A 12,833-nucleotide genomic window follows, 5' to 3' on the forward strand; every position below is an offset into this window, starting at 1 on the left:
ATGTATATATATATATGTATGTATGTATGTATATATTATGTATATGTGATATATGTATATATAGTGTATAGTGTGTATATATGTGTATATTGTATGTATATATGACATGTATTATATATTAATACATATATATATATTTGTATATATATATATATGATATGTATATATATATGTATGTATATATATATGTATGTATATATATATATATATATATATATGTATATATATATATATATATGTAGTAGTTTGATAATGATTGTAATGATTGTTTGCGTACACTCAGTTTGTTGTGTAGGCAGCTGAATCCTCCCAGGACGATTGATACTAGATGAGATAACTTTGCGAATCTCCCTTGGTATGTATTGTTGTTTTCGCCGTATTAGATGTTTTCTTGTACTTTATGACCACAGATGCTACGTCGAGCAAATGTTAATCATATATCTGTTTAGGGAGGGTTAATAACATCAAAATATTATTAGACCTTGTTAACAAAATACAACCAGTCATAATTTTTCCTTGTAACTTTATATCAACTAGACCCAACCCAGCCTCATACATTCATTCATAATTGAAAGCAAAACCAACAGTGTACAATAGCCGTGTAATTGGTATCAACCAGACTTTATGAAAGACAAAAAAAAAACCAAAGTCATTGAAATCCATCAAAAAGTCTTATCTCCAAGGGAGTATCCAGAAAAGTCTGTAGCAATGTCCCCAAAATGGTAGATCACAAAGTTGACTCAAGCTCATATATGTTCCCAAAAATGGTAGCAATCCAAACAGAAGACTACGGAGTTGACTCAAGCTTACATATGTTCAGCCTTCATGGTAACATAACAAAAAGTCCTTCTATAAAACACAAATGAACTTCAATCAATAATCAGAAATAAATCTAACATATTTTAGGAAAATTACAACAATGATCTTTTACAAGAACATCAGCATTCAAATGAATTCCAATAAACAACAGATTACTTACATTTGGGCTTGAAACAAACTGTTTCCCAAAAAGGACTAGTAGTAGTAAAAACCAAGTCACCATGCTTCCTGAGCAGTAGCCATTATATTTTCTTCTACTACACCCCCTTATTTTATCTAAACATTGAAACTCTTTACTCCCCCAGAGGTACGGAAAGTAATTGCAGTTTAAGAAAAAAAAGGTAACAGACCGAAGACTGTTACAACTTTATTGTGCATTTCATGTTCGGCAGGTGGCTGCACGTCCTAGGGTTCGGTAATTTCGAGTTACGAGGCGTGGAATGTAAAACCCTTTGATGTGGCTGCACTGCTGCCTTGCCCGGGCGTGGAGTTGAATGCAGTTATAATTTCCTCTCAGTTTTTCTGACCATGGAAGTGTAATCCACAACTTGTTATTTGAACTCATTCTTGTTTACAGTGGGTATCTGAATACAGTTGTAATTTCCTCTTCGTCTTCCTGACCACAGGAGCGTTACCAACCATGTCAGTGTTATCTGAACTCACTTTTGTTTACAGTGCATATCTGAATGCAGTTGTAACGTCCTAGTAGTCTCTTGTTGACTCTAGAAGTGTAACCAGCAACCTCATTGCTATCTGAAGTTATTCGTGCTTAGTGTATATCGGAATGCAGCTGTAGTTTTCCTTTTTGATTGTGTAACTGGTTGCTTTTTCTTTTCTTTGTGTGGTTATTTTGATTGTTTTGTTACCCACATTTGGTTTCTTGTGTGTGTGTATATGTTTGTGGGTTTTTTTTTTTCTTTTAGTGAACCAATATCGGTAAATTGGGAGAAGTTGGCTGTGGGTGGATGTCCACAGAGATTGCTGTGCTTGAGGTTTTGCTGAGTTTCAAGAGTGCGGTATATAGAGCGTGGGGTGAAGAATTAACGACCCGTGCTGGCGATCTCCCCCTTATTGATATGAGGGTTAAGTTGTATTTTATTTTTGTTGTTTGAATTTCATTGATGAGACCTTGTGCCAAACTGTTCTTTCATTGGAATGTGTGGTTGGTAATAAAGCTTTTATATTTTTCTACCTACTTTTGTTTTTGTTTATGCTCACTCCTCCTCTGACTATAAACCTGTGGGCCTAAACTGTGATATCCAGGGTGGCGCAGTCGAGTAGCTTAGTTTACTAATTTTCCTTGTCCTGGATCTTGAACCCTCCTTGTCACATTTGGTGTAGTCAGCAGGATTGTCGTAGTGTTTTTTTTTTTCTTTTCTCTTCTTTTTTTTCTTTAAGGTATATAGTTGTACGTACTGAGTTCAGAAATCATTGTGCTTCTTTCTTTTCTTTTTTTTCTTTCTCTAAGGGCAAAGCAGCAGTGTGTGTCAGTTTGGGTAAAATCCCCCTGATTGGTGTTTCCCCTTCAATTGGTGAGTAGTTGTAGAAATGGAGGAGGAGTTACGAGAGTTGAGAGATCTGGTGGTGCAGTTAAAAGCTGATAATGAGAAATTACGCTAAGAGTACACATCTGCACCGTCTACGGCAAGGGAGGCCGCTGCAAGTGTTGCAGGGACTTTTGCCATGCCCCCACCCAGCGGTGCTGGTACCACTCTGGCTGAACGGTTTGTGTTTATATCCCAAGACCGGCGTTGTCCAAAATTTAGTGGCCGGACTGGAATCAGCATTGATGAATGGGCTGAAGAAGTACAGGCGTGCATGCAGGCACGTCACCTTTCTACTTCTGATCAGGCATTTTTTGTTTTCGACCACCTTGAGGGGGAAGACCAGGAGGAAATTCGTTATCGCCCGAAAGGGGAGATCCTATTAAAATTATGTCAGCATTGCGCGAATTATATGGGTGCTCCCAGTAATATGTGGCTCTGCAAGAGGCATTTTCCTCCCGTTAGCAGCGGGAGGGGGAGACCTTATTCGAATTTTTGCTTGCGCTGATGGGTCTTTGGGAGCATGTTGAACAATGTTTACCTTATGCTACGCAAAATTCCGAAACCGTTATGCGTGGACCAGTTTGTCGAACATGTGACTGACAGTTCTTTACGTCGGGAGTTAAAACAATTAGTACGTCGGTTGCCTTCGTCAACCTTGTTGGAGGTTCGTAGTGGGGCCCTTAGATGGGAGCGGGAGGGATTGCCGGGGGGTGCTCGTGGCCGAAACCAATCTGTCCCCATAGTCCCTGCCCTGCAATACGGGGTACAAGGAGGTTTGTCGTTAGAGCCTGATAGAACTGCAACCTCTGAACTAAGCGTGCTGAAAGACCTGTTGAAATCGCAGCAGGTTCAATTAGATCAGCTCTCTAAAAATGTTGCCCAACTACAAGTGATCTCTAAGCATGGTCAAGCCCCTCGGGCATGGAGTCACTCTCCATTCCCAAGGAATCAGTCTTCTCGTGGTAATCCTGTTATTTGTCGAAGATATCAACAGCCTGGCCATTTTGCCAGGGAGTGTGATGGAGAGCGTGTTCCCTCTCGCCCTTCATTTTCTTTTAATGCACCTCTTGTGTCTGGGGGGCAGCCTTTTGCACAGCAGTCAGAAAACTAATACCCGCTGGGCTGCAGAGCCACAGCTCGGTTGGGGTAAACATTTCTCGGGAGGGCTCTAACATTTCTCAGGGATTTAGTTCGGTTTCATCTTTGATGTCGTCGTGCCCACATTTGGTGGTCTGTATTGGTGGGGTTCAGGTACCCTGCCTTATAGACACTGGTTAATGGTTTCCTCCATAATGGAAAGTTGTTTTTTACAGAATTTTGAGCCATGGGGTCAGGATCGTCTTAGGTCATGCCAATGGTTGCAGCTGCGTGCTGCCAATGGGTTGGACATTCCCTATATTGGATATATGGAGTTGGATGTCGAACTTAGTGGCAGGTTAGTATCGAAGTGTGGTGTGCTTGTTGTCCCTCATTACTTCAGGTGCCGAATATTGTAACGCAGACCCTTCAACATTGTCATGAAGCGCGTTCTCAATCTGATCCTACTCGCGTGTATTCAGTTAAGGTGCGCGGTCACCGGGTGTGGCGGATTCCAGGTGGTACTTTACAATTTGTTTCAGCAACCTGTTCGGGGCAGTTTTTGCATGACACTGTGTTTTTTGAGACCCCTGAATCGGGTTTACCAGCTGGATTGCTGGCTTCGCCATCATTGGTGCGGGTCAGTAGAGGCACTGTTTTGGTGCCAGTGGTGAATGTGGGTACCACTGATATTGTGTTGTATCCACGTACACGGCTAGGAACTTTAACTAGTGTACATGTTGTCAGTCTACTGTCAGGGGTTACAGAAGTTAAAACTGTGGCTGCTACTGTTAAAGGGGAGATTTTTTCTACTTTTACACAAATGTAATATAAATCATAGTGGTCCAAAGAATGTGTCTGTGAAGTTTCAGCTCAAAATACACCAGATATATTTTATTATACCATGCTCTAGTTGCCCAGTTTTGCATGCGAGGAGAAACGCGCTGTTTCGGTGTGTGTCTCTTTAAGTGCAAATGAGCTGCTAGTCTCCGCCCCCTTTTCAGCAGAAAACGCAGCCAGGGCTGTGAGCCTTTGCTTCCAACGACAAAATAAGAAAGAAGGGTCACATAAAGTGAATGAGAAACAAGATCTCGTCTTTAAACACCAAACACATAGTTTTCTATAAGCGAACAGACTCCTAACAAGGGCGTCATGTTTTCTATATGCGAAAACACACATGACAAACCGATCGCGTATTTACAAACCATATACACTGTTTTCTACAAGTGAAAGTAGCCAACTCAAGAAAGAAGGGTCACAAAGTGAATGAGAAACTACTGTGTCTCATCTTTGAACACCAAACACATTGTTTTCTATAAGCACACCTGTTTCCCCCGGGGCCATTCGCAAAGGCGCTCCGGTCCCTGTTGGTCCGGTCACGGGCACTTTCACAGGGTTTCACGGGTGAAATAACAAAACGGGAGGGTGGCGGGAACTCATGTTACCATGACAAACCCGTCGCATGTTTACAAACCATACACACTGCTTTCTATAAGTGAATGTACTCAAGACAAACGTATCGCGTTTTCTCTATGTGAAAGTAACGTTACACAGGACAATCCTGTCGCGTGTTTACTAGCCACACATATTGCTTTCTATGAGTGAACGGACAAACGTGTCACAGTGACATTTTATTTATTTCTAAGTTGCCACAGGTCCCTGAGGTCTTACAAAGACTTACAATGTCTTTATTTGCAGCTTTGCCTCGTTCAGTCTGGAGGATTTCCATTGAAAATAAAATAAATCCATTGCTCTCTTGTCTCCTGTGAGGTTGGGAACAGTGTTCTGTGTTGGTCTGTGCACCCAACGACAGAACAGTTTGCATGTTTGACACAAACTTTTGTCATTCCGTTAGAACCGATACACTCCTGTCACCTGCGAAAAACAAAATTGCTCGCCGTGGGTGGAAACCAGCAGATTAAGGGGCGGTGCTATTACAATGAGATCCCTTGCCTACGTCACACAGGGAGCGTAATCTGAAGCGCTGATTTTTTCACATACTTTCAGAGAAAGTCGTAACAAACCAAAGTTACTGTGTTTTCGGCACATGAAGGGGATTTGGGATACACCAGTTTGATCTCACACGACATACCATTGTTGGATGATATTCCTGTTAGACAGCAGTATCGTCGTATCCCCCCGTCGGAATACGAGGTAGTCAAAGCCCATATCAATACTTTGTTGGAGGCTAAGGTTATACGGGAGAGTTGTAGCCCCTTTGCATCCCCCATAGTCCTTTTTTAAAAGAAGGATGGTAGTTTTAGCATGTGCGTAGACTATGGTCAAATGAATGCGAAGACTAGGAAGGATGTGTTTCCCCTCCCTCGTATAGAGGAGTCCTTGGATTCACTGACAGGGGCCCGCTGGTTTTCCACTTTGGATTTAGCTAGCGGGTACAATCAGATCCCTGTCAGTGAACAAGACCGATCAAAAACTGCTTTTTGTACGCCATTCGGTTTGTTCGAGTGAAACCGTATGCTGTTTGGTCTTTGTAATGCACCTAGCACGTTCCAGCGTAATCTTTTCATCTTCGGTTGCACAGCATTTGCAACTTGTTTTAAGTATGTTACAATGCGAAGGACTTAAGGCCAACTTGGGAAAGTGCAACTTCTTTCGGTCCAAAGTGTCATACTTGGGACATGTGATTTCAGCTGAGGGGGTTTCCACTGACCCAGGAAAGATAGAGGCAGTTGCCCAATGGCCTCAGCCCACCACTGTATCTGCGTTGCGTTCATTTCTTGGCTTTGCAAGCTATTACCGATTTTGTAGAGGGGTTTGCCAAGTTTGCAACCCCTCTGCATCGGCTGGTTGCACAACTTGGAAGTATAAAGGCGAGGCAGCAAGCAGAGCTAAGTTTTGTGAGTTGATGGACTACAGAATGCCAGGAGAGCTTCGAGGCTCTGAAGGGTAAGCTAACTACTGCCCCGGTGCTTGCGTATGCGGACTTTAGCCTTCCCTTTATTCTGGAGGTGGATGCTAGTTTGGCTGGACTAGGAGCAGTGCTCTAACAGAATCAGGCAGGGCAAGTGAGACCTGTGGCATATGCAAGCCGTGGCCTAAGGCCCACAGAACGCAATATGACGAACTATAGTTCCATGAAATTTTAATTTTTAGCGTTGAAATGGGCAATGGCGGAGAAATTCAGAGAATATCTGCTAGGCCAAAAATGTTTGGTGTACACTGACAACAGTCCACTCGGTCATTTGACCTCAGCTAAACTGGGGGCTACAGAACAACGTTGGGCAGCGCAGTTGGCTTGCTTTGATTTTGAAATTAAGTATCGGCCAGGGAGACGTAAAAAAAATGCAGATTTGTTATCTCTGCAAGGTACAGGTACAACCTGTCATCTCTGAGAGGAATTTTAAAATGCCAATGGGCTTGGCGAATGGCACACGCATGGCAGTCCCCGCCCCGTGCATACAGGGATAAAAGGAAGATGGCGGCGGTCATTCATTCATCCTTTGTTCTTCGGAATCTGTGTGGCACATGATTGTCAAGCGTTATCTCTTCGAGACTCTTCATACTGCTGAACTTACGACGCAGAGCAGTGGACTTCTCCCTCCTGAGAGCAGACTTCCCATGGGCATCTCGGCAGCGAGCTACAGACCTAAAAGAGCAAATTTCTCACAGTTGCGAGCATGTGTCGCAGCTGTGTCCTTGGGTGTGAAAGACTCATCCCATGCTGAGGCAGGGTTTGTCAATCCGGCATGTTCTGTCTGCGAGAACATGGTGTTGCGGTCATGGCTGGTTACATTCTTTGTGAGCGCTGCCGCCACCCTGTCTGCTTCCCAAGCGAGTTCGACTGCCGCTTCGGTGAGGTCGACCCCTTCGGCGAGCAGCGAGGGTGATTTGGGGGTTCCTATGGATGTTGCTCCATCAGCTTCGGCTTCGCAGACCACCCATACCCCAGCACGCTCACCTGGATCGTCCCCGATGGGCGGCGGTAGACCGTCCCATAGCGGGAAGACACCGCAAAGAGATGAGGACGAACTCACTGCCATTGCATCGGACAGCTACCTTCTGGCATCAGATGCGGAAGACCACTCTGAGGTGCCCACGAGGAGGCCATACCCCGAGTGGAGTGGGCTCTCACTGCAAGTGGGCACGGGCGATCTTGGCACTGGTATGCCAAAGCAGTGGCATCCACAATCCAGTGCGCCAATCTCTGATTGGAGACAGCCCTCCCCTGGCGCTGTCCTCCATAACAGACAAAGAGCTGCTCAGAGTTTCTAAGGCTCTGCATGCGGTCCAAGTAGAGTCGCCCCTGCTCAGGTGGACCCCTATACTAGGACAGTTGCCCCATACATAGTGACTCCCCTGCAGGGTCGTCCCTTATGTTGAATTCCTCACTCCTGGTTCCCCTGTCGGGGAATGCAAACATTACTGATAAACTGCTGGAAAAACAGTGAGCAAAACTGACAACTTTGCCAACGGTGGTCCGCAGGCCTTATGTTAGCTGGGAAGTGTTGGCGTCGACAGTCATGCAGTTTATAAAAACAGTCGACAGAGATGTACGTTTGTGTTGCTATGAAAAAACACAGCATACAAAAATGTATATATACTGTATATACAGTACACATGCACATTTAATAAGTATTATTAATATTAATTTACCTCTCTTATCGTCTGTCAGCAGTGGCACCGGTCAACCGTTGAAATTTAAAATAACCGCTGAGCTCAATTTTATCCCAACTGGCTGGGTTGTTACAGAAATGACCCAATGAACGTTAGAAATAGCCCAACAAAATGACCCAATATCTCAAACCCAACTATTGGGTTACAAAAATAACCCAAGGTTCCCTTTCTGTCGGTCTCTCGACGTTGTGTCGACAGAATGGGGTTTGAACTTGAGAACCTATCATCTCTGATTGTACTTTTAAAAGGCCAATGAACTTGGCGAATGGCATGACATGCCAGTCTCCGCCCCGTGCATACTCGGAGCGCCCGCCCCTTGTCCGGGTAGAGGGCCCCCGGTCCGGTGTGTGCCCGGACTCAGGTCGTTCCCCCCGTTATGCTGCAGTAAAATAGGCTGATGGTGAGGAGTTGGGGTGGAGGACGGATGCTGCGAAAATGTAGAGAGAATGAGGGTAAGGCGTCTTGTCTATTTGTAGGGGTTTTTCACCCGGGCTAAAAGATTATTGGTGAGATTGGTTATTGGAAGCCAGCCGGGTTAGTTATCTCATTGTGAGATTGGTCATAGCAAGCCAGCCGGGTTAGTTATCTGCACGCACTCCTCCCGAACATAAAAGGAAGATGGCGTGCCATTTCATTCATATTTTGTTCTTCGGAACCAGCGAGGCATCACATGCTGAGCATTATTATCTCTGATAAATTCCTACTGGATTCTACGATGCAGAGCAGCGGACTCGTCCTCTTGTGTGCGACTTCCCTGGGCATTTCGGTAGCGGACCTAGGTGTCTAAAGGAGCAAATTTCTCTAAAAGAGCTGAAATGTCCTACAGCGTGCTCGTGTCATGTATCGCCGCTGTAATCTTGGATGCGACCGCCTCGTCCTCGAACCTGGCGGGCATGATACCTGCATCACATGCTTGGGCCGCCAGCATACTGAAGTAGCGTTCGTTGATACACCATGCCCGCACTGCGAGCATATGTCTATCAAGGTGTTGCGGTCACGGTTGGCTGTGTGCTTTCTGGATGCAGCCACAACATCGTCTGCTTCCCGTTCAGCGGTGGCTGCCAAGCCGTCCTCAGCAGTGAGCGGTGGTGGTGATCTGGGGATTCCTATGGACGTGAACTCACTGCAGCCAATGCCGCGGACAGTCCATGCCCCGATACGCTCTCCGATGGGCGGCAGTCAACCGACCCATAGCGGATCCATGCAAGAGCGTGACGAGGATGAGGTTTCTGTCCGACATCAGGATTGGTTTGTGGCTATCGACCTGAAGGACACGTACTTTCATGTCTCCATCCTCGTCAAAGACCATTCCTTTGGTTTGCCTTTGAGGGTCAAGCATACCAGTACAAGGTCCTGCCCTTCAGTCTTGCCCTGTCTCCCCGTGTCTTTACCAAGGTCGCAGAGGCTGCTCTCGCTCCCCTCAGGGAGCAGGGCGTGTGTATTCTCAATTATCTCGATGACTAGCTCATCTTGGCTCACTCGCGAGATCTGTTGTGTATGCACAGGGACCTTGTGCTCTGGCACCTCAACCGACTGGGCCTGTGGGTCAACTGGGACAGGAGCAAGCTCTCGGCGGTGCAGAGCATCTCTTATCTCGGTATGGAACTAGACTCCGTCACCATGTTGGCGCGCCTTAGCAACGAGCGTGCCCAGTCAATGCTGTGCTGCCTGAAACTTTTCAGGCGGCAATCAGCGGTCCCACTGAAATTTTTTCAGAGGCTCCTGGGGAATATGGCATCCTTGACAGCAGTCGTGCTGCTCGGGTTAATGCATATGAGACCGCTTCAGCATTGGCTTACGAGTCGTGTTCCCTGGAGAGAGTGCAACACCGGCACGAGGCATATCTCCATCACGCTCACTGCTGTTGCACCCTAGCCCCTTGAGCAGATGTGGCTGGAGAGTTGGAGTCCCCATCGGGCAGGTCTCGAGGCACATCGTGGTGATGACAGATGCCTCCCTGCTCGGCTGGGGTGCCGTGTGCAACGGGCATGCAGTGTCGGGTTGTTGGACAGGCCCCCGCCTGCAGTGGCATATCAACTGCCTAGAGTTGCTGGCTGCTTGTCTTGCTCTAAAAAGGTTCCTTCCCCTCATTCAGGGCAAGCAAGTGCTGCTCCGTTTGGACAGCTGCTGTGGCATACATCAACTGCCAGGGTGGCATTCGCTCACGGCAGATGTCGCAACTCGCCCGATGCCTCCTCCTCTGCAGCAAGTTGATGGAATCCCTGCGGGCCACTCATATCCCGGGCAACCTCAACCAGACAGCCGATGCACTCTCTTGGCAGGTCACGCTCCGCGGTGAGTGGCGACTCCATCCTGCGCTGTCCTGATCGTTTGGGAGCAGTTCGGGCAGGCACAGGTGGACCTGTTCACCTCCCTGGACACCTCCCATTGACCGAGGCCCCCTCGGCATGGACGCCTTAGTGCACAGCTGGTCACAGGACAAGCGGAAATACGCCTTCGCCCCAGTGAGCCTCCTTGCACAGGTCCTGTTCAAGGTCAGGGAAGAGGAGCATCAGGTCCTGTTAGTTGCGCCCTATTGGCCCAATCAGACATGGTTCTCAGAGCTGACGGTTCTGACGACGACTCCCCGCCTGTACGGCCATTGATAAGAGCCTTGCGTCGTTGACTCACTCTAACTAATGCCTTACTACACCACTGGAAGGTCACATTCGCTGTAACGCTCACTTGTGACTCGCCCAGGCCAGTCAGTGTCGCTCTGCTGGAAGTCGTGACGCAGCTCAGCGCTGTGACGTTTCGTATAGGGACCCCATTCTGTCGACACAACGTTGAGAGACTGACAGAAAGGGAATGTCTCGGTTATGGATGTAACCTTCGTTGCCTGATGGAGGGAACGAGACGTTGTGTCCCCTTTGCCGTCCGCTGCAGCGACCGAGAATGCCTCTCAGGTTCCTCAGCCCAAAAGGTGAATGAATGGGCACGCAATCTTCCTTCTACACCCGTATGCATGGGGTGGAGACTGGCATGCCATGCCATTCGCTAAATTCATTGGCCTTTTAAAAGATGATCAGAGATGATAGGTTCTCAAGTTCAAACCCCATTCTGTCGACACAACGTCTCGTTCCCTTCATCAGGGAATGGAGGTTACATCCGTAACAGAGATGTTGTTTTTAGAGTGTACTGAACATTGTTAATAAAATGGTACGTTGAGAACAGTAAGACAGACAGTGTTATACCTTGTTTAATCCAGAATCCTGCAAATAAAATAAGCATTGTAAAATGATTTACAAGTTACTAAACTGTTATTCAGCAGACATTGACCTATATGAAATAATAAATGTTCAAAGCTCAGATCAAAACAAAACACTTACCAACTCGGCCAGAGCTGAAATGACTTTACCCAGAGTGGTGAGGGATTTATTGATGTTTGCCCCTTCCTGAGAAGGAACAAGTAATATGTAAGGGATAATCCACAGCTAGCTGTGCGTTAAAGGGTTTTAATGCAGTGCATTAAAATCCTTTAACGCACGGCTAGCTGTGGATTATCCCGCTTATACCATGGCCATTTGCCAAGTTAAATCTTTTATTGATGTTTACAGTGAAATTTTAGATCAAACAGGTGAAAATTACAAATTAGTCATTTTGTCAGTTAAATTTCAAATGTAATCAAACTTACTGGAGCTACCTGTGCATTAAAGGGTTTTAATGCACACCTTCCAGCCAATCAGAATCGAGCATTCAAAATGACCATGGTATAAAGTAAGTAATGTAACAAGGATATAGAATTAAAAGTCAGGGCCCGTATTCTTAAAGCTTCTAAGAATCCACTAAGAAAGCTCTTAATTTATCTTAAAAACTTCTACGTAGGAGTCTTAGCTTAAAAACGATTCAGGATCAATCTGAGAGAAACTCTGAGCAAGGAAAAGACAAAAACTTTTATCTTAGTGAGGAGGCGGGGCTGACCCCGTTGCTACGTATGACACAGTCTTTTATAGACTGTGATTGGTTGGTTGACCATGAAGGAAAAAGAGCGCTTTTAAGTATAGGGTCATTAGTTTGAAATTGCAAATGTCTTTTTTTCTGTTTTACCGTACTCACGCACACGCACACGCGCACACACACATCCACTATATATATACATACTGTATATATATATATATATATATATATATATATATATATATTCTTTCTTATTTTTTTATTTACCATGCTCTTAATGTCAACGTATTTGATAGAAAATGACCAGTGGCACAAAAAGTTTCTGTAAGTGCTGTAATTGTTTGTGTGATCACTGGTTATGACAGAACCAAATCGTCTCTGCTGCATAGCTGCATTTCTCAGTTGCTAAGTATGTTAATGTAGTTATTTCTTCTATTTCTGGCACAATGGCATTTCTGCGCTGTCTTGGAGTTGTTAGCGTGTCTCTAATAGGATTGGTCACAAACATCTAATGTGTTGTGTCTTATTAACTCACTGTCATTCAATTCAATGTCATTTTATTTTATAGCGCTTTTACAATTTGCATTGCATTCAAAGCAACTATACAAGAAAACCAAAACCAATATAATCAAAAGTTGAACACACACACACACACACAAAAAATCTGATAAACTTTAAAAGTAATATGGAAATTGTCATGCATTGCAACACATTTCTTCTCACTTTTCGTGTTTCTTCCATTTTCTCTGCTGCTAAAGAAACTCTTAAGTCTCTTAAAAGTCCTCCTCGCTACTCCTAAAATTTGGGACCTTAAGAGCTCTTTTAAGGGTTAAGATACTTTATGAATTACTTTCTTCT

The 12,833-nt window shown here is 45.3% G+C and overlaps 2 protein-coding genes across 4 annotated transcripts in view; one reads left to right on the top strand and one right to left on the bottom strand.

Moving 5' to 3' along the window:
* The window catches only part of LOC130556315 (kinesin-like protein KIF1A), a 254,594-nt gene that overhangs the window by 216,026 nt on the left and 25,735 nt on the right, over nucleotides 1–12,833 (bottom strand). The window contains exons 6-7 of one of the 3 annotated variants that reach the window (XM_057337178.1): nucleotides 11,408–11,473; nucleotides 11,273–11,290 (exon numbers count right to left, since the gene is read on the bottom strand). In XM_057337178.1, the coding sequence (XP_057193161.1) occupies nucleotides 11,273–11,290; nucleotides 11,408–11,473 (84 nt within the window). Of the gene's footprint in view, nucleotides 1–277; nucleotides 850–979; nucleotides 11,054–11,272; nucleotides 11,291–11,407; nucleotides 11,474–12,833 lie in introns of those variants that run through there. The other 2 variants (XM_057337180.1, XM_057337179.1) reach the window with 2 other exon arrangements.
* Nucleotides 1–12,833, top strand: part of LOC130556326 (uncharacterized) — a 96,180-nt gene that overhangs the window by 17,635 nt on the left and 65,712 nt on the right. The window lies entirely within an intron of this gene.

Source organism: Triplophysa rosa, linkage group LG7, assembly GCF_024868665.1.
Source record: "Triplophysa rosa linkage group LG7, Trosa_1v2, whole genome shotgun sequence".
Lineage (NCBI taxonomy): Eukaryota > Metazoa > Chordata > Actinopteri > Cypriniformes > Nemacheilidae > Triplophysa > Triplophysa rosa.